This window comes from Varanus komodoensis, unplaced genomic scaffold (genome assembly GCF_004798865.1).
Source record: "Varanus komodoensis strain SLA01 unplaced genomic scaffold, ASM479886v1 scaffold39, whole genome shotgun sequence".
NCBI classification, from domain to species: Eukaryota; Metazoa; Chordata; class Lepidosauria; order Squamata; family Varanidae; genus Varanus; species Varanus komodoensis.
In genome coordinates this window covers 8,492,285-8,513,115 of record NW_025335922.1, presented here as the reverse complement: position 1 = coordinate 8,513,115, position 20,831 = coordinate 8,492,285, and the positions used below count along the sequence as shown (strand labels likewise).

At 39.0% G+C, this 20,831-nt stretch overlaps 1 protein-coding gene across 3 annotated transcripts in view; it reads left to right on the top strand.

Annotated features, from left to right (window-relative positions):
- BRAF (B-Raf proto-oncogene, serine/threonine kinase) overlaps positions 1–20,831 on the top strand; it is a 63,090-nt gene that overhangs the window by 9,315 nt on the left and 32,944 nt on the right. For all 3 annotated transcript variants that reach the window (XM_044441154.1, XM_044441152.1, XM_044441153.1), the window contains exons 2-9: positions 2,018–2,119; positions 5,449–5,712; positions 10,815–10,918; positions 11,492–11,594; positions 14,376–14,524; positions 16,083–16,202; positions 18,768–18,927; positions 19,865–19,901. In XM_044441154.1, the coding sequence (XP_044297089.1) occupies positions 2,018–2,119; positions 5,449–5,712; positions 10,815–10,918; positions 11,492–11,594; positions 14,376–14,524; positions 16,083–16,202; positions 18,768–18,927; positions 19,865–19,901 (1,039 nt within the window). The remainder of the gene's footprint in view (positions 1–2,017; positions 2,120–5,448; positions 5,713–10,814; positions 10,919–11,491; positions 11,595–14,375; positions 14,525–16,082; positions 16,203–18,767; positions 18,928–19,864; positions 19,902–20,831) is intronic.

The following is a 20,831-nucleotide window of genomic DNA, read 5'->3' as shown; positions in this document are numbered from 1 at the left end:
TCAGGACAGTGACCTGGAGAGTAGTAAAAGTGGATGAGGAATGGAAGCGACTGGAGTGGATCGAATACAAGCTGTTCTGAAGCCTCTTCAGTCTTCTTTTCTCCCCCTCCAAAATGCTCCAGTTAGAATGGCAAAAAGCCTGCCAAATATGCAGGACAGGAAGACAGGAAACAAAGATAATTCTCAGTTTGGATAATTCTCGTCCCTTTTGCATAGGATGACCATAAGTCTCCAACTTTAGGAACTTACAGGCATAACATTAAGACTGCATCTTAATGGCTAGTGAACATAGTTTGTGTGAATGCCTTAACTTTCATAATGCTGCCTTTTCTTTAAATACTTTATTTTGTACATGAATTGGAGTGGAGATTAGGGCAGAAAGGCTAGTATGCTTAGGAAAAAATATGAGACTGATATCCGAATCAATTGCACCAAGCTGAAGTATAATTCACTTAAGAAATGTTGGATTTGTGAACAGATCACTAGCACCATATTTATGCAGATCTCTTTTAATGTTTCTTTGCTTCCTTAATTGGCTAGACATCAGCAGTTGGAAAATGTAATCAAACCGTATCTGAACCTTGATGAATAAGTTGTCTTGTCTTACATTTGCATCATTTGTAATTCATTTTTTTCTTTTCCCATAATATTTGCTCCCCCCTTTCCCCAAAAATGTTCACAGTTGGAGTGAAACCTTTTAAAATTTGGTATATGTGTTTACCTAAGTAATTGTTAATTGTTAAACCTATGAAGATAGTCCTGGTAGGCTGATATAGCTCAAATTCTGGAACAGGAGTGGGCAATACTAGTTGTAATACTAATACTAGGTCTTTCATTGAACTCAGTAGTAAAACTTGATGTAGAGATTTTCAAAACAGCACCTGTATTTTGGTTATAGATGGAGGAGGAAAGTAATATTTTCAAGCAGTGATGTTAGTTCCTGCATGAAGCTCAGTAGCTTTGTTCTCCACAGTTTGGCAGATGGTTAAGTCTCTGAGGTGATAGCCTGAACATTAAATGTGCTGCAGATTTTTAACAAGAGGAAGCATTTAAACTCTTAGGTGTTGTTCTTTGGCTAATTGTTACTGTTCTTCTGGCATGTTGTCTTAAATAGTTTTATGCTTAGCACCAGATAAACTATCAGGTTGACATTGACAGAGGGATTTATCACAGAAATTCTTTAACGCTATTTATTGGAACTCTGGGATATAGTCATGAATTTTTTGTTCTTTAAACTGATTTACATACTGGTGAATGCATCAGTTGCTCACATGGGTCTGGTAATCTGCATCATGAATGTCCATGCTGTGCCATGGGCCCTTGCCCATTGTCTGTAAATATTTGCTGCATTCACTGTATGAGCCACTCCAGAACTCAGAAGTGAACTGGGAGTGTGCATGTGATATTCCAGGGGTGACCAAGCCAAGGCTTGGGAGCCAGATGCGACTCTTTGAGTTTATTTTGTGACTTGCTGCCCATGGGCACCTGCTTGCAGCTCTCAAATATCTGACATTTACCAAACATGGCTCTTCCACTGAGCAAGTCTGGCTACTCCATGATATATTGTAGAAAGAATGTCAGGTGGAAGTGCATTTGACTGTTGCAAGACTCAAAAAGTAAGTTAGCTTTCAGTGTATGCCTGAAGAGTATCATTCCTGGTAATAGTGATTAACTTTTTATTTTAAATGGAGGGCTGCATTCTCATGTGTAGTGTGTCTCTGGTCATCTATTGACAGAGTGTGACAATGATATCAGCAGTGGGAATGGCCAGAAACAAAAGGCTGCCCCTTTCCAATCTCTTTTTCCCATCGCCCTTTCTCTCTTTCCAGGCTAGTAAGAAAAGGACAGATTGCTTTTGCCACAGCTTGATTTGATCACAGGCAGACCACTTTTGAAATGAGGCAGAGGGCCCACATATGACCCTAGAACCACAGCTTGCTCACCCCTGATTTATGGGGTTAAAAAAATATTGTGCACTTGTTGAGGTCTACTGAAACATATGCCTGTTTATTTTTAGGTATGGAATATTAAACAGATGATTAAATTGACACAAGAACACATAGAGGCTCTGCTGGACAAGTTTGGAGGAGAGCACAATCCACCATCTATATACTTGGAGGTAAGGAATTGGAGATGTTTAATACCTTCCATGTCTTGCATGAGTATAAAGTAATGTGTCCATTGCTTAAGAGACTACAAAATGCATCTAGTTAAGTTTAAATGTTTCCTCATGTCCTTGAGCTGAAAATGTATGCTGCTGTGTTAAAAGTCAGAGAATCATTTTTAAATATAGACAAGACTAGTATTAAAATGCACTATAGCAAATAGCCAAACATCGCTGTAAGAACATTGTGGGTGGTATAGGTATCAAAATTAAACCCATTGTTACATTTAACTTTCTGGATTTAATCTGAAGAATACTATTGTACAGGTACTGTTTGGTGAAAAGTAGTTATCCTGGCTTGTAAAGGAGAGGTCATGCTTAACAAATCTGATTATCTCCTTTAAGCAAATTACAATGAAAGCTGACAAGGGTGAAGGAGTACACATAATCTGTTTAAATGTCCAAAAGGCTGTTCTGTATTTTATGTAGCCAGCTTTAGTTGCCATGTTGATGGAAAAGAGTTCTCAATTAGATAAGAACTGAGTTACGTACTTGTAGCAATAGGCCAGGCTGCAACAGATTAGGAATGATGAAAGCATTTCAGTAGTGTTAAGTTTAATGTTCTTACTCTTCAAACTTGATAGGGAAAAAAACAGCTGGATCATGTTTCCATAAGGGAAGAAGTTGAGGAGGCTAATAGTAAAGGTGCTTCATCAGTCAGTTCACCAGATTGTAGTTTGGAGGATTGGAAATAAATTGCATATTCTCTGCTCCCCTGTCACATGTGGTTTCACTCTTCTGAGACTTCTGTTTAGTGCTAGTCATAGTTTTCCCTGACTTTTGAATCAGCAAATTATGCTGTTTGAACTTGCTGTTCAAATCACGGCTTCTGGTTTTGAGGACAAATTTGCTGATATAGAAAATAGCACGAACTATGGCTAGTACTGAACAGCTGAAGAGAAGAAATATTATATGAGAAAGGGAGCATGCAAGTCAGCGACTTACCCACGGTCATTCAAAGCACAGCTTAGAATAAATTCTTACTTGAGCCACTGTAATGTCAGGCTCAATTTTTAAATTCTTTTAAAAGTAGCACTTCAAATATATTTGTCTTTTCATCTGTTAGAAAAATAGAAGGAAAACCTCTGCAATTTAGCACTTTCATTACATGAAAATTTTCCACATTTTCCTTTGATATGTTGCTTTTGTGTTTTCATGTTTTCTGTTGTTATGCTCCCATGAAAGCTAGATTATTTTCTTCTCTAATTAAATCAGAAGATTACAAATCCTTATACCTGTCACATATGTATTCTGCATAAGCCATTGAGTTTGCAGTAATGAACTACTAGAGAATAGAAACAACTGTCATAAATAGCTTCTCATATTCCTTTTATTAATGGTAGTCTCTTCTGGCTTTTGGACAGTTGGTGAAATAGTCAAGGTGCCAGGCTCAATGGGAAGGAATGAAAGGAACTGCATAGGAGGTCAGGGTAGCTGATAATAAATGTGCCAGCCCACAGAAATGTCCCCTCTGATTTTTAGATTCTTGTTGTAGAAATCTTGGAACTTAAGTTAGACTTAGGTAGACTTTGACATAAATCTTGCAAAAATAAATATTGTGCTAAATTTCAGGAAAGGAAGAATGCAAAAAGGAAATATTGATATATGAGCTTTCCACGCTAATTCCAGTGTAGTTTTTTGTTATTTCCTCAGTTCTGTACTTGTTTATAGATTCTTAGGGCCTATTTATTCCAGAAACGCAAAGAGGCATTCCTAGGTTTAAGAGGACAGCCAGCATTTTCATAAAAGAAGGATGGGATAAAGATCATCACACAGGGGAATTAAAATAGTGTATTTAAAATGTATGTGCAAAGTCAAATTCTGCCTTGGGCTGATTTGAATGAAAACAATTATCTTAGATTTCTACATTCTAACCTTTATTTTATTTTATTATTTTATTTTATTTTATTTTATTTTATTTTATTTTATTTTTTGAAGTTACCTCCCTAATTTATTATAACTTTCAACAAAAGAAAACTGAAAGAAAGGGATATATTTCTGCATAGACTGATTATAACAGTTATACATGTTTCAGCAAAATCAGACCAAAAATCCATGTATGCATCCATTTGAGAGTACCTTTTATTCTTCCAGTAGTATAATATTACTATTTTAGCTGTCAAAACAGCCTGGAGAATTCATTTACATTGACTATAGTTTAACTTCCAGGAAGCAGTTAGATAATTTAAAAGAAGGTATGCATCAGTAAATATTAAAGAGTGTTCCAGAACTAAGTTTATCTGTATCATAACCTCCTCCCTGACAGAAGCAAATACTATAAATTAAAAGAAGCATTAGCAGTGTTACACTTTCAGCAGTTAGTCAACTTTGACAAAACATTATTAAGGAGACATAGTGCATTCCAATAAACACAGAAAGTATTTTTGTTGAATAAGATCTATCCTTAGGTCCACTGAAACTTCAAATACAGACTCTAAAGCAATACGCTCTTGATTAGACTGAATAGGGCAATACAATTTCTTATTCCAATCCTTCTCCAGACTGTGTATCATATTTATTCAGCAACGATAATGTTTGTAAACATGGATTGGGGTTCAAAGAACTGATAAGCCTCAATAAGTATGGAGGAGGAGATTCTGAAGCTGTACAAGCTGCAGGGCTAAATCTGGATTCTAATGAACATTGCAATTACCAGGATTGCCATTGAACCATGGCAGACAAGTCATACTTGACATGCAAATCTGAAAATGTCAGAAATGTATCATCAACCCCAATGACTGATCCAAAGTAGAAAACAAAATTGAAAGGAATTGTCCAGATCTTTGCTAAAATCGTTTTCTTAACAGTTATTAAATATAGAGTATACCATAATTAATTTAGCATGCAAAAACTGAAATTGAGCAGAGCGTACAGGTTGTAAGGAAGAATTGACAGATGGGAAGGGATTAAGTAGTTCCCATGTTCAATTCTCCCTTGCAAATCTTCCTCCATCCCTGAAATTAACATTATGATATCATGTATTGGGTAGCTATGGCTCAAGGGAGAACAGTCCACTTGGTTCCTTTGTTGAAATTCTCATGAAGATGCTGTTGTGGCATGTGAGTAAACTGTTTAAGGGTATGGGTTTAAAACTAGAATGGCTAAGAGGGGCATTGAATTATTTATTTTGACTCCATCATTTCCTACTTTATCATAAGTCATCCCTGAATGCCTTCCATTGCAGGGTTGGATCAGGGACTGTTCCAGTACTTGCAGCACAGCGTGCATAGGAGGCTATACATTTATCAGAAGTAACTCTTTTAATGACCTTTTTCTTCTTACAGGCCTATGAGGAATACACCAGCAAGTTAGATGCATTACAACAGAGGGAGCAGCAGCTATTGGAATCCATGGGCAATGGAACTGATTTCTCTGTTTCCAGTTCTGCTTCAACTGACACTGTTACATCATCTTCATCCTCTAGTCTTTCTGTTGCACCTTCATCCCTCTCAGTTTATCAGAACCCTGCAGATTTATCACGGAACAACCCTAAATCTCCACAGAAACCTACTGTTAGAGTCTTCCTACCCAACAAACAGCGGACAGTGGTAAGGCCTGTACAAAGACATAGGTTGACTGTTAAAACAGTGCAAAGTCAGGTATAGTGTAATTCTTTTATGTTGTCACTGCCTTATACATGGAATAGTGGAGCAAGCAAAGTGATGTCTTTGAGGAGTCTAAAATCCTCTGCTGAGCTAGAAATGTGATGAAAGGAGTGTGACATGATTTTTTGCAAAACGTTACCTTTCTATGAAAGGAGAAATTAAGTTACTCCTATGCAAGTATTTTTTAATTCTGGGAGTTGCAATCCAGTGCCTCTGAAGACCACCAGGTTGGGGAAGGCTGGTCTAGGTCATTAGCCCTTGGCCTTGTTGAGTGTATCACAACCTGAGGCTGTTTGCTGGACATATTACTGAAGGACTGGGGAAGCCTTTTTAATCCCTAAACTATTTTGGAGAATCTCTTGGAAGCTGTGTTCCAGTGACGGGTGGGGATGACCTATCCCTCCATTCCATTTTTACCAGTTTATAGTAGGAAACACGTCTACTCAGGACAAGCCTCTGCATGTGTACTCAGAAAAAAATAGATGAGAGAAGCACTCTGCAGCACTAAAATAACATTCCCAACAGTCCTCTGCATGTCTACTCAGAAGTATACAAGATAAACCTCTACAGAGTAAGGCCCAGAATTAAGCAGGATTGAATCACTTTGTGACTCCTGTGGCCTCAATCTCTCTGCCACAAAGGAAAAAGTTCTTATCTCTGATTGTAACCGGCTCTGTTGCAAAGGGGCCTAGGCCAGGAGAGGAAGCTGTCATACTAGATAAGAACCCTTTGCAGGCCTTATCAGGCTTGTAGGCTAGAGGTTCTCCATCTCTGCAGAGAAACATGAAGTGTTTCAGCTCACATGTGCTGCACCTGCCAGGAGCAGAAATAAGGCATCGCTGAATGAAAAGCAGGCAGAGAAGGGTGACAAGAATCCAAGCCCAGCAACTCGCTGCCTTGCCAGCACATGGGGCTTGTGCTTTGCAAACAGAGAACAACTGAATACTTTCTGCTTCTGAGTAAGGTGGAACAGGAGAGAGGGGGTGTCGAAAGCATCTTGATAAAGAGTGGTAAGAAGTGGATGAGAAAGGGCTGACTGGCATCAAAGATTTTGAGGAAAGAATTTTTGAAAGGAATGTCTTGATACATAGAGTGGATGGGGATGGTCTGTTTTAGTCATCGAGGACAGGACAGTATGGGGTGTAAGTGGAAAAAAGAGAGAGCCCAGGTAGCAGGTGGATGAACTTGAGCAGGGTGAGAAGGATATAGTATAGTGATTCTTGCAGAGTAATATCTTTTGATTGGAGAAGGGGGTCAGAAGCAATCAAAATCTGATTTATATTTTTAAAAACCTCCTAGATTATGAACTGGGATCTGCTTTGGTACACAGAACGTGCATTGGTAATCCATTCCCCTTTTGAGCAATTTCCAGCATACATTTAAGACTTATTGTTGCCAAGGAGACCATGAAGGCTAGGAACATGGGAGAAGAGTGAAAGTGTGTGTTTTCTTTGGGGGTGGGGGGGTAGGGTTAGGCTGCATAAAATATAAGAGATGACAGAAACAGAAACTGGAATTTCCAGTTGCAGACAGATAAAGAGGAAAACAGTGCCATTTTAGGGAGGTGACAGTTTAAGTATGAGAGAACTATTTAGAAGGGAGATGGTCTGGAGACTGGGTAAAAGTGATGCGTGCAAAGTGTTCCCCTTACTTCACTTGCCTGGCACTATGTATATAAAATCCCTTCCTAGAGCTTGGTCTCTGAAACTTTTCAAACCGTGAAGAAATATCTTTTACATTGGACCCTTGTAATTAAAGGTGAGAACCCTAATTCTGCAGCTCAGGAACCAGTTGGTCTACCAAAATAGCACCACCCTCTTTGTGCTAAGTGTGCAAGGTTGAATAGAAAAACTTTATTTAGTGCTTTACTATTCCACCCTATGGCCCACAGGGCTCTCGGGTGATGTACTATTTAAAACATACATAACCATAAAACTCTAAGAATAAAACAGAACAATAAAACCACTAGAAACACTAAAAAACCAAAAATAAATAACTATAGCAGTCCATGAATTAATCCCAAGCAACAGCAATAATAAAACAAGTCTAAAATTATTCATGATAAAATATTAATTTTAATATTTTATATCCCTGTTTTGGAATTAAAGGCTACTTTTCCTTCACATCTGTGAGTAAAACATATTTTAGTCATTTGAGAATTTCCAGATGTATAGGCAATATTGAAAAAATTTGTATCTTAACCCTACAAGTCCTTCCTATATTTCAAAGAAAGTTCTACTGATTTCAGTGGGACTTGCTCCCCTGTAAATACCAAAAGGATTGTTGCCTTACTTAGGAATTCTGCTCTGACAACTGAATTTGCAACCCAGGAACTTCTTTCCATGGGCTTGGTAGTTTGCCCATGCTAGATAGTTAGTGCTGCAGAGACTGAAGACTGCTTTTGGTCATTGGTAAGAAGACTGGGAAAAGAAGTAGACTCGCCCATGGATTTTTATCCTGCATTTGCTTCTGTAGGAAAAAGAAAAAGTTATATCAAAAGTTGAGTCAAAGTCAGATGCTACTATTCTGAATTATTCTTTACATATGAATGACATGATGAAGTTAAGTCACTTTGCAGATAAGATTGCAGGTTTCTATCCTGCCATATTTAAATTCTTTCTGGTGAGTGGGGAGACTAGCACAGACATTAGGAAACATATTTCTGTGCCTTATATATTTTAACAGAACTGTTCTTGGATTGTAAGATATTCAGAAAAAACATAAATGAGAAAGAAAATGTTTGACAATTAGAAAAAGAAACCATGTAACCTGTAATATAACATGTAGAACTGGTTTACATAATCACCATGACTTAATAAGCCCTGATTGGTCCAAGGTAATTTTTGAATATTCAAGCAGGAGTCACACCATGTTGTATCATACAAATTGGCCAGGATGAATTTTGTGAGGGTTAAACAGGATAGGGGGTTTACAGGCCTGTAAAAGAAAGGGTTGTTTAACCTTCACACAACACCTGCTGGGTGCATCTGACATGATAAAGCATGGTTGTGAGTTGAACATTGTAAAGGACCACCAAGGTGTGCCACAGCCCACTGTGGGCTGTTAAATTGTGCAAACTGGCCCACAGAAAAAAGCATTTCCACCATTGCATAGGAGTTCTTTGCTAGCATCCCATTCACAGGATCTAATTGACCAGATAATACATGTTCTTTTTGTCTAAATTGACAGAAACCTCCGTATAACAAACTGTGGAGAAACTTGCAAGTGAACATAACTCCTATCTCCTTTAGTTTTAGCCAGGGTTTTCTAGAACCTGAGCCAAAAGCCTAAGAATGTGCAGAGTAATAATCTCTGAGGATCAGTAGAGTTCCTCTCATGGACTAACTACAAGCAAGCTTGCACAGTACTCAGACTCCATCCAGAGGCAGTTTCCAGGCTTGTATTTTCTTAACAAGGTAACTTCAGACTTAGGCTCCATCTTCAGCAAAGGCAGCTAAGCATTTAGAATTCACACAGTTTCAGGAATAGGAAAATATAAACAGAGATAAGAGCCCTTTCCTGAGAGGCATATGCAAGCACAAACCACAACTGCTGGTTGTCTCCTTAATGTATTGCATCTTTCTTAGGCATGAAAAGGGTACAGTGCTCTTTTGCTAAAGGCATGAGCTTTTGAGGCAGGGGGCAACTGAAGAGTGTTCAGTCATTCAGTGAGTGTAAAATTGACTGTATTTAACTTTTTTTTTTAAAGCTGCACTTCAGTTTTTGATTAATCTGGTACAAATCTGACATTTGGTTACCTTGAGACAGTTTCTAGTTGCCCATGATGGCTAGGCACTCTCAGCAACAAACCACAGTCGATGCTAGCGTTCCATTATAAGTGTTTTGCTGCCTCCCTCTCCTATGACATAAGGAAAAAGAAGGTGAAGGGGGAGAAGTTGCTCATGTATCTGTAAAAATGCAGACACTTAAGGATTTGAATATGCCTTCATATTGTACGTTAGTCATATGACTTGTATGTTTGGCAAGAAGATACACAGAACTTTGGAAAACTTGCATTTACAACCAATTCATTTAATTGGCATTTTATTAATCCATTTAGGATACTTTATAGCCTGCTTTACAAAGGGGTTTCAGAATCTGTCTGTCTATCTAGTACAGGAAGAGAAATCATGCATTTGGAGTCAGGATTACTTAGGTAGTGTTGCCTGTCACCATCTTCTAGTCTTCCTTGTTGTCCCTGAGACCAGCTCAACCAGTATCCTCTGGGTTATGCGCAGTTAGAACTTGCTTCTTCTGTAATGAAAGGCATTCTCCTTTTAGCAGTTTGCAAGCAACAGATTTAGGGCACACACCCCACACCACATTACTTCACAAATTATATAATCAGCACATGGAATGCACTCCTATAGACCATGATGATGGCTAATGCCTTAAATGACTCTGAAAGGACTTTCTCTAATTTAGTGCTGTCCAGATGTTTTGGCCTCTAGCTGGGAGTTATATTCTGAAACATCTAGGGGGTGTCAGGGAAGTCTGGTTTAAATGAATTCATGGAGATTCCTAGCCATGGTAGCTTGATGGAACCTCCTGAATCAGAGCCATGATGGTCTGATTCAGTCAAGCTCTTAAGTTCTGTGAAGACTCAACTGCATCAGATTTAAGATAGACTGCTTTTAAAGGGTTTAAAAGCATCAGGCTTAGGAAGGCAAAACCGGCTTCTGGGGGTCCCAGTCCTACATTCCAGGCTTCCCTAGAAGGCCATGTCACTTTCTCTTGTAATCATGTGCTTTCTTCCAGCCAATGATTTTAAGGCAGTTTCCTGGGTTTTATGCAGTTTCTTCCACACTCTAGAAGGCTGAAATGCTTAGGTTTGGTTGCTGGTACTATGAGCTTTAAGTGAAATTGTGCTGGTATTTTTGGCCCTACTCCTTTCGCCTTTGCTGTTCCTACCATGGGAAATGGCCCTGGAAATATTCTTCAAAATGGAATTTGTCTCTTGGGCTGAAAGAGACTCTGAACACTGAATTAGAAATACCAACCATAAAATTATGCTGACATTTAAGCATTTTGTTTTGTTTTTGCAGGTTCCAGCAAGATGTGGGGTAACAGTCCGGGAGAGTTTAAAGAAAGCTTTGATGATGCGAGGTCTTATCCCAGAATGCTGTGCTGTTTACCGAATACAGGATGGGTATGGTTTGCATGCCATATTGTGGGAGGAGATTGGGAAGAACAGAGTGCAAAGTGATCCCTGATGTACTGTATACTGTGCAATAGAAGCTTCCAGACTGTTCTAATCTTTCAGTGAATACTGCTCTACACTAAACTATTTAGCTTTTAATTTTAGAGGCAAAGTGTTGAGAAATAGTCTTTTTTCTTTCAGTTGAATGAAGCTTTCTGTGATTTTTGGGTCCCAAGGGTCATATCTCTTTGCTGCTATAGATGTTTGTCGCAGCTGAATTTCACAAAATCTTGCCCTTTTAAGCTCATTAAGGAAACATTCTGTGCATTTTTAGACTGGACAGGGACCTACAAATCCTAGTATTCCCCTGCTGGCTCGGGAATGCTGGGAGTCGTAAGAATTGGTATTCATTTAAACATACATAGGATTGGGCCCACAAAGTGCTAGAGAAGGAAGCCAGTGTCCTCCAGTAGTAGCTTCTTTAGCGGTTCCCTGTTAAGAATATGTCAGGGTGATTTTTTTTTTTTTTGCCGAAATGTTTGGCAATTGCATGTCACCACCAAGAGTTTATTTGCTGTGTAGGGAGAAGAAGCCAATTGGTTGGGACACTGACATTTCCTGGCTGACGGGAGAAGAACTGCATGTGGAAGTTTTGGAGAATGTGCCTCTTACAACACACAATTTTGTAAGTATTTTCATATAATGCCTTGTGGTGTTCTATTAGCCCTTGTAGCTTTGAAAACTTTTTCATTGAGCAAATGGACACCTGTATCTTAAATGCAGCCAGTTATAGGCTTTGGAGCATAGTGACTATTTTCTGAATGGCACCTTTCTCCACAGCAGCAGTAGTTCTGTTGTCTGTTATTCTGTGAGTCTCAAGTATGCTTTAAGCACACACAAATCAATAAATCTACCTGGTTACACTTGCATTTATTCCTACACTCATGTGGGTGTGCATGGATTCATACAATAGTCACATGTTGCATAGCAATAGGCGAAATAAAAATAAGACTTTTCACATGTGTTTATTTTCCTGTCCACCTGCAGCAATTCATTGTAAGCAAGCAAGTGGATGCTTGCATTCATCTTAAACCATATTGTGAGATGCGACCACCATGTCTGACAGTATTGTACTTAATGTTGAATGGAGGTTGAACCTATAGATGAATAACAATTGCAGTTATTAACATAATTGGTTCCTTTAGGGCCTAGGGATTATCAGAAGGTCAGATGTGTTTCAAATCCTGTTTTAAGAAGCTGGACTAGAGGAACTTCAGTTCCTTTTGTGTGCTTGTTGTGATCTATAATCTGCTTCCACATCATTGTAATCTCAAGGCTGAAGCCATAATTGCAGAAAGAATTATGTAAATTGTCTGTGATTGAGGGCAATTTACTTGTCATTAAAGTGTACTTCTTTAGAAATAGCAACATTCTCATGGGGAATTTAATAAAATGCTTATGTGTATGATATTGTTAAATATACCAGTGCATAACAAAGGAAGGATAATTTGCTAGTTATATGTTGCTGTAATATGGAAGAATGCAATGATGATGTCCTGGTGGCTGTGCAGTGGTTTGTACCTAATAAGCTCTTTGTCCAGAGTTGTTCTGGTGACATCACCAGTCATGGTTCTCCAATAGAATCTGACCCAAAAAAGCACAGTGTAAGTGGAACTGTTAGAGATAAATCATCTGGACGGCTTTTGCCCTGCATGCTGTGGCTCAGACTTCCCGTGCAGAGAAGACTTATAAAATAAAACCTTTATGTTCAACTTTGCTTCTTAACACATGTAATATTTACATGGATTTCTACAGGAATTGTCTCATAAAACTAAACCATTCATCTCCAAATAGTAACTTTTGACTGTTGGTTTTAGGGGCCCCTACCTAGATAATGTCTAGCCTCCTAGCTTGGAACTGTGTTTTAGATATGAGACAGAATACTCTGTGTGATATTTTCTTTCTTTGCCTCTATCTTTCTTTCCCTCCTTCCCTATTTTCTTTCTTTCCCTCAAACCAAAATGAAAGGAATTTTGCTTTCACATTCTACAAATTTTAAATCTTGGGTTATGCTAAATAACCTTGAAGATTTTTCAGCCTTTAGTGTAGCTCTTCTAATTTAATTTACTTAGACATATCTTGAAAGATGTGCTGAATTACTGTTTGAGTTCTTCAACTGTACTTATTAATAAAAGACACACCTTATTAAGTGAACCGTTTGTTTAAAAAAAATAAAAAGAATAGACCAGGCTTCTGAGATTAGGCAGAAACTGGTGACTGCTCCAGAGTTCATCTGTCCAAGGTCTTAATCCATAGTTATCCCTGGCAGGTAGAGCTCTGCAAGACCATGGAGCTTCTTTTTTGCCTTATGTAGTCAGGAATGAGGAAACTCTGCTTCTGTGTGTGCACTGAGGGTGATGGTATGCCTTGCTTCATCTCAAACTGTTCAAATGTATTTGGAGAGTTCAGTTTCTGACAACCCCATTCTAGCCATGCTAGCTCCAGTGTAAGTCCTGCAGACTTCAGGGTTGCAGCCTGAATCTCTTTGATCTTTCTGTCTTAAAGACTTTGATCTTTATAAACTTCAGGCATTAAAGCCCTTAGACTACTAGGATTGCATGAGGGGAGTGCAGGGTTCTTAATAATGTGAGGGCTCCTGTATGCATCAGGCAGGTTCCTTCACTATAGGCATCTACCCTCCAACATGGAGGATGGCAAGGCCAAGGAGTAGGGTCACATGTTTGCACTCTGCCTTTCCTATGAGTGTTTCAACAGCAGTAAAGGGCTTAGCTCTTTTAATCTTTTTCTAACTGGGCTACCTTTTCTGTCTAGTCATTGATTATTTCTGATGCCATTTTCATTATTTATTTATTTAGTTATTTACTTATGTATTAGATATATTCCACCTTTTTTCTTACAAATAACTCAAGGCAGTTTACATAATACTTCTCTTCCTACTGTCACTCTTTTCCCCACAACAAGAACCCTGTGAGGTAGGTTGGGCTGAGACTGGCCCAAAGTCACTCAGTTGGCTGCATGGCTGAGCAGGGACTAGAACGCAGATCGCCTGCATCCCAGTTCCATGCTCTTAACTATTGCATCACACTGGCATTATGTGCCTCTTTGATAAATGGCAATTGAAACTTGAGACATGAAGTTGTCAGTCTAAATGCCTGAAGGCAGGTGCCAAACTAGAAGACAGAGACGTCTTAATTGAGTTATGAATTGGATTGATGTTTTATAAATACAATCATGTATTTAGGCACTCGTACTAAATTCTTACTGTTCACAATAGCACACTTATGTAACTCTAAATGTTTGAAGGAAAGTTGTAATCTTGACAATCACATTGTTGTTAGAGTAATATTTTCTGTTCAACTCTAGCTAGAAAAAGCTTTAAGCGTGAGGTGGCATTAATGAGCGTAAGAGGCCTTGGTTTTTCATGACTTATTTTTTGATGGCTTAGGTACGGAAAACATTCTTCACTTTAGCATTCTGTGACTTCTGCCGAAAGCTGCTTTTCCAGGGTTTCCGTTGTCAGACTTGTGGATACAAATTTCACCAGCGTTGTAGTACAGAGGTGCCACTGATGTGTGTGAATTATGATCAACTTGAGTAAGTAATCAAAACTCATACTTTGACAGTAAAGCTACAGATATTGCCCTGTAGTACAAATGGAGAAGTCAGTCCTCCTATCCTCCTATGCTGCCTCTTCCTGTGATGACATATCAAGTCATATCAAGTGCATAACATGCCCAAAGTAACTGGTGTGCACTGGCAATCAAGAAGGCTTCTTTCAGCCTCTTGGTACCATAGGAAAGTTTTATGCATGACCCCCTTCCCAATCCAATCACAGTAATTGTCACTAAACTGTGTTGCACTTAGTACCTATGCTTCATGTGCAACACCACCAGTTAAGTAGTAGTACAAGAAGACCATGTATCCTTGCCAACTGTCTAATGCATTTGTTTGTTCACACAATACAATTGGTCCCCTCAGTTAACTTTTGAGGCTCTGTGTGACCTAGGATTGTATTGATAATAATAGTTCTAAAGTGTAGGAAAAGACTGTAAGTAAAAATAGTTAAGTTGTTGGGTGATGCACTACTTTTTGAAAAGCATTATAATTTCAACACAGAAAACCAGCTGAACTGGCACACTTTGGTCTCAAGGATTCCAATATTACAGGAAGGATAAATGTCTTAGGTTTCTGTGTATCTGTCTCATGGTTGAGAATGGAAAACTAAACCAAATTAACTTCATAATCAAGGAGACGTTTCATCAAGTAGCTGTTTTTAGCTGAAAGCTGTAGTGATCTCACTGATAGTCTTTCTGTGCCTTTTATGGCAGAATATCTCAGTGGGTGAGTTCTTATCTTCATTCATGTAGCTCCATGGTTATTCTTATGCATGGTTATTCCTGTGTATTCAAGCCTATGCTGGTTTAGCTGCCACCATTTTAAAGATTTGCTTGTGTAGCAGAAGAGAGCTTTCAAAATGTGCCACTTCCAAATAGATTTAGTTTTTCTCTGTTATTTTTTGAATGGCTTCCAACTTGCTTGTCTTCATTAAGAAACTGCTTTCTGAAAACATTCACTTTCCTTTCAGATAGTTGACAGTATTTAAGTGTAGAACATCCATGTTACTCTTAATATGAAACTTGTGCCAGAAATTGCTGCCCTGTGTTGGGGAGATGGGGTGGGAGAAAACGCAGCATCGTAACCCGGGTAATAGTGCCTAATACCTTGTTCTTCAAATGTGTTGGACTAAAATTCTCAGCATCCCCCAACCAACCATGCTGGCCTAAATGGTAAGGGGGAAGCATGACCGACTGCTTTTTTGGCAGTAGCTTCACTGCAGCTGTCATGAATTAGTTTCACACCAAGTGCATAGAAAAGCAGGACTCCACTTAGCCCCAGCAGAAACCAGGTCTGTTTTGACCGCAGAAACCATTTTGACCACATCACAGAAAGCATTTATCTGAATAACTGATCCAAGTCACTGGCATTTTAATTTTCCTAGCTAACCGTGACCAAAACTGCAGTGTCGTCTTCCAGTGCTTTTTGTTTTGGAGACAATACTCTGTGACGCAGGATATTTTCTTATGTGAAGTATTATGCCATGAAACATACGGATTTTGCCCAGGTTAGGTTTGTTTTTGTTCTTGTCTTACAGTTTGCTGTTTGTCTCCAAGTTTTTTGAACACCACCCAATACCACAGGAGGAGGCCTCCTTAGGAGAAACAACCACAGCATCTGGGTCATACCCTTCAGTGCCCCCCTCAGATTCACCTGGGTATGTTCTTTAAATACTGCTGCACTAATAACATTGTATGTTTAAGAATTAGAGAGCACAATAATGCTTTACCAAGTAAAATGTGCTTAAAGTTATCAAACAAAAGTGCTAAAGAGTTTGAATATTCCCAGAACCGGAGCATAGATTAGTTTGCAGAAGCAGGGGAGGTTTGGGTGCATCCGTCCCTTAATGGAGATTGATTTTCCAAAAACTGGTTTTGTTTTGTTTTATGGTATTCTGTACTTGGCTCAATATGACACTTACATGCTTTTGTTTCTTAAGTCTTACTGCTGGGTTGGTTGCCTCCTTGACACAATGATTGGTTTTTGAAAGGAAATTATTTCTAAGAATTCCATTATTGTAAGCCGTCTTGGGACATTTTTTCATGTAGGATGGGGTAGAAATATTTTAAATAAATAAATAAAATCTGTGATACAGAATAGACACACCTGTGCTAATAAGCAGTACAAAGCGTTAACTTGCTTCCTTCTCATTAAGGCTGTGCCAGGTTCTCCCTGCTCCTGTTTTCACACATCAGCAGTTTGTTGTTGGGTGTGGATTCAAATACAACCCATTTTTTCTTGCTGTGGGAAACTCTTTGAAACTCTTTGAAATTGCATAGCTAGGTCTAGTACAGCACACATTGGATACTGGATCACTCTGGCTTCCAGAAAGCTGGGATAATAGTCATTCAAATTGTGACACCTTTTAGAAGTTTGTTTTTTCTAGTGTCTTCCAGTAAGCATTCCCCCAACAGTTGCAACAGTCACCACATAGCAGCACAGCTGGGCTATCTGATCTTACCCTTATCCCGGAAAACAGGGACACATTTTTTAACCCTTGAAGGAAAGATCCTGTACAAACAGGTGTGTTAATAACATCACAGGTGCCCGCCTTGGGCCAAAAAATGCACCTTGCATTAACAGAAGGCATGTGTATTTATCTAATGATAAAATAAGACATAATTGTACCTTTCCAGGCTTAAGAGCAAATGTTATATTTGGCAGCCAAACTAATATGTTCATGGCAACCTCTGAAACTAAATCAGAAATCCAGTATCTGCCACAGGGATCACAGATTGTATGTTTTTGAGGTTCAAGGATCAGATTCTGTATCATAGCTGTGAGCCTCCTTTGGATTGTACATCTTTGTCCTGTTCTCACTAGCTCTTCCCTTCTATTTTTAAGCTCTGGTCACATATATGTAATCGTTCCACACATCTTATTGATTTGACGGCTTTGAAAGCCTCCCATTTTGCAATTGCAAAGATTAGTCAGAAAAAAGTGGCTAATTTAATTTTTTTAGTGGTGCAAATGGGTTTTCTTTTTGAATAACTGTATTCAGTATGTGTGGTGGAGTTAGAGGTCAGATTAATCCTTGCCCAGCCATACAGGCATTCATCTTTGACATGTAGGGCTAAATCAGACCTAATGGGAACTTACTAAAGAGGTTGGTTGGCAGTCTACATCATGTTTTAGACAAAGAAAATGCTTGGTTTTACTGGACCTTTAGCAGTGGTTTAATGAGGACCGTCGTCTTCTGAAATGCCTAGCAAAGGTAGATTTGTGAGGAACCATTTTATGATGGTTTGGATGTGCTGCTGGACTCAGCTTTGTACCGGGATACTGGGGTGGTGGCTGTACCAAGGAGCACCTTTGCCCTGCTTAGTATCTACCAACTTGCACCCATTTTTGCTCATGTCAGTCATAATCACTGTGTTGCTTCCCTTAGTTATATCTACACTGGTCTGTTGCACTGTGCTCAATATGGAGCAACTTTTTGAAGTGTCTTCAGAAATACCAAGTGGTCCAGAATGCAGTACTGAAGACTTTATGAGGGGTTTGCTCATAAAATCTTATCACATCTGCCCTGCAACAGCAGCACTGGTTACCAGTCTGTTTCCTACAACATCTAATAGTATTGGTGAAGTCAAGAGTGGAAAAAACACCCTTTGGGAGTCCACCAGGGGTACCCAATCAAAAGAATATTTACAGTTTATTCAGACATACAGGAATTACATGCAGCATGTAGGCAGTTCCAAAAGGGACTACAAAGATGGTCTCCAGGAAGAGCTGGAACGTTACTGTCTGAAACACTGGAAAACCACTGCCACTCAGTGCAGATGGTACTGAGTTAAAAAAACCAGTGTTGCAACTCAGTGTAAGCCAGATTTCTTTGTTCCTCCAGGTTTGAGGAAAGTTCTGTTCACTGCCCACCATTTGGCAGGAGTTATGTGGCAGCAACACCTATGCCATCTTAGATTTCCTACTATGTTTTGGTGTCAGCTTACTGCAGGGATTATGGAGCAATTTCTAATGATAAGTGCCTTGTTGTCTTGCACAAGCAAAAACAGATGGGCCCAATCAGACACCAGCATCAGCACCCAGGGGTCTTTAACAGCTGCTTAAGGATGTTGTGGTCCACCTCCAGTCCTTAGAAGGTAGCAGGCTGCACAAAAAGTCTTCACTAGATGATATCATTTATCTGGTGGTGTTGTGTCTACTGTAGACTGACTAGAGTCTTATGCAGGTAGACTTAATCCCTTTTATACCTTGACTTTTTCAGCCCACCAACTCTCCCTAGTCCTTCTCCATCAAAATCCATTCCAATACCCCAGCCTTTCCGACCAGCAGACGAAGACCATCGGAATCAGTTTGGTCAACGAGATCGTTCCTCATCTGCCCCCAATGTGCACATTAATACAATAGAGCCTGTGAACATTGATGTAAGTTCCATTTCCAAGCTTTGACTTTATAACTGGAATATCAGCTGTTTTTTTTCCTGTACTGCTTAAGTTAGGTGTAATCAATGAATGGGTGATAGACACCATCCAGCCTGCACAACAGGAATGCACCTGGCTCTCCTGCTTTCCATTTTTTCAAAGATGAAAAACTTGGTGGGTGTGAGAGACTGGGGTTAGATGTATCCCTTCCGTGGGATAACCTAAAGATCCATGGATCCATTCTGTTGTTGACTCTGTTTGAAACTGTGACTTGAGACCATCTTGGAAACTATATAACCATTCTGAACTCTTTGGAAAAAGAAAAAGATGTTTGTTATATGGGCTAGATGCTGTTTGAGGGCCATGGATTATGAGTGGTCAAACTCAATATGTGCAGTGTTGAAATCAGTGAAATGCCATTCCTAGATACTACTTCCACAGTATCTACCAAAAGAGAATTAACTGATGTGTCTTTCTATTTGCCTAATAGTTCTGTATTAATCAGAAGCTTGCTACTTGTCCATTAATGGATGTTGATCCATTAGCTAACACCTTGCCTATTTAACACTGCTAATTGATTATCATTGTTTCCCCTTACTTCCAGCCAATAGTCTTCATTTTCCTTCTTTACAAGAATATTTTAAGAGTATCTGTTAAAGATGCACATGATCGTGTCATTTATTCTCCAGTGTGCTTTTTGACAATTAGTTTGCCAGAGCCAGTAAAGCTCAAGCAACCTTACTGAGTGCACATGGCATAGACAAGCAAGCGGCCATTTTCTGGGTTGATAGTAAAGTATGCTGAATCCATGCAGCTGCTGTCAGTATGCATTTCTAAGCTTAACAAAAGCATATCTGTGTTATATTCCCTATCCATATAGTGACAATCAATGTAAATAATGTATGAATAAGGTGCATACAGTTTTGTTTTTGGTTTGTAGGACTTGATTAGAGATCAAGGGTTGCGAGGAGAGGGAGGTAAGTGACTTTGTTCTCTTGCATATAGAATGCAATGCTTTGCCTCCTCCCCTTTATGCTACCTCCTTTTGCAAAATACAGACACAGAGAGAAATGTAAAAAGAGCAATGAAATTTAGCTGTGCTTGCTTGCCCAGGACATGTAACATTTGTCTGATAAAGGTTTCAGTGGTTCACATTTCATTGTGGGTGAAGGGGAGGGAAGAATAACATGCAAAGTGGTAGCCAGTGTTTTTTATAGGTAATTAAAGATATTTGGAGGTCAGCCCTTCAGTTTATTCTCCTGGACCTTCCTTTTGTCCTTCAAAAAAAGCCCAAACTTGTCATTTTGCTATTGTGGTTCACAACGAGAATCCCTTTCAGAGGCCTGTCAGCCAGCACAAGTTACTGTTTTTACACCATGGCAGTACCTTAAGAAAACCTCTCCAGTCTTCCTAAGCATGAGATATAGAGGCTTTTATGTGTTAATGCAAGAAAGAAATGGGTACTGCCATGCCAATTTTGAATGTTTGGCACATCCATAACTTTCCTTGCAGTTAACAGGATTAATTCTTGTTCAAATTGATAAATGAAAACATTTTGACCAGCTTGTAAAAGATGTTCCCCAATGAATAAAGCAGCAAAGTTTAAAAAACCTTACATTTTTGACATAAGAACTGAGAAAAATTGCAGGTGACATGTGCCATCTCAGAAATGCTTTGGATGCTGAACATTTATTTATTTATTTATTTATTTATTATTTTATTTAAAACATTTCTATGCTGCCCCCATCGCAACAAAGCCTCGGGGCGGCTCACAACAAAAACATACAAAATCATACAAAAATTATACACTAAAAATATTAAAACCTGGTGCATCGCGGCTTAAAATTTTTTTAAAATCCTACATAATATATAAGAGGAAAGACTCTTCTGTAAGCTGGTTCAAACTG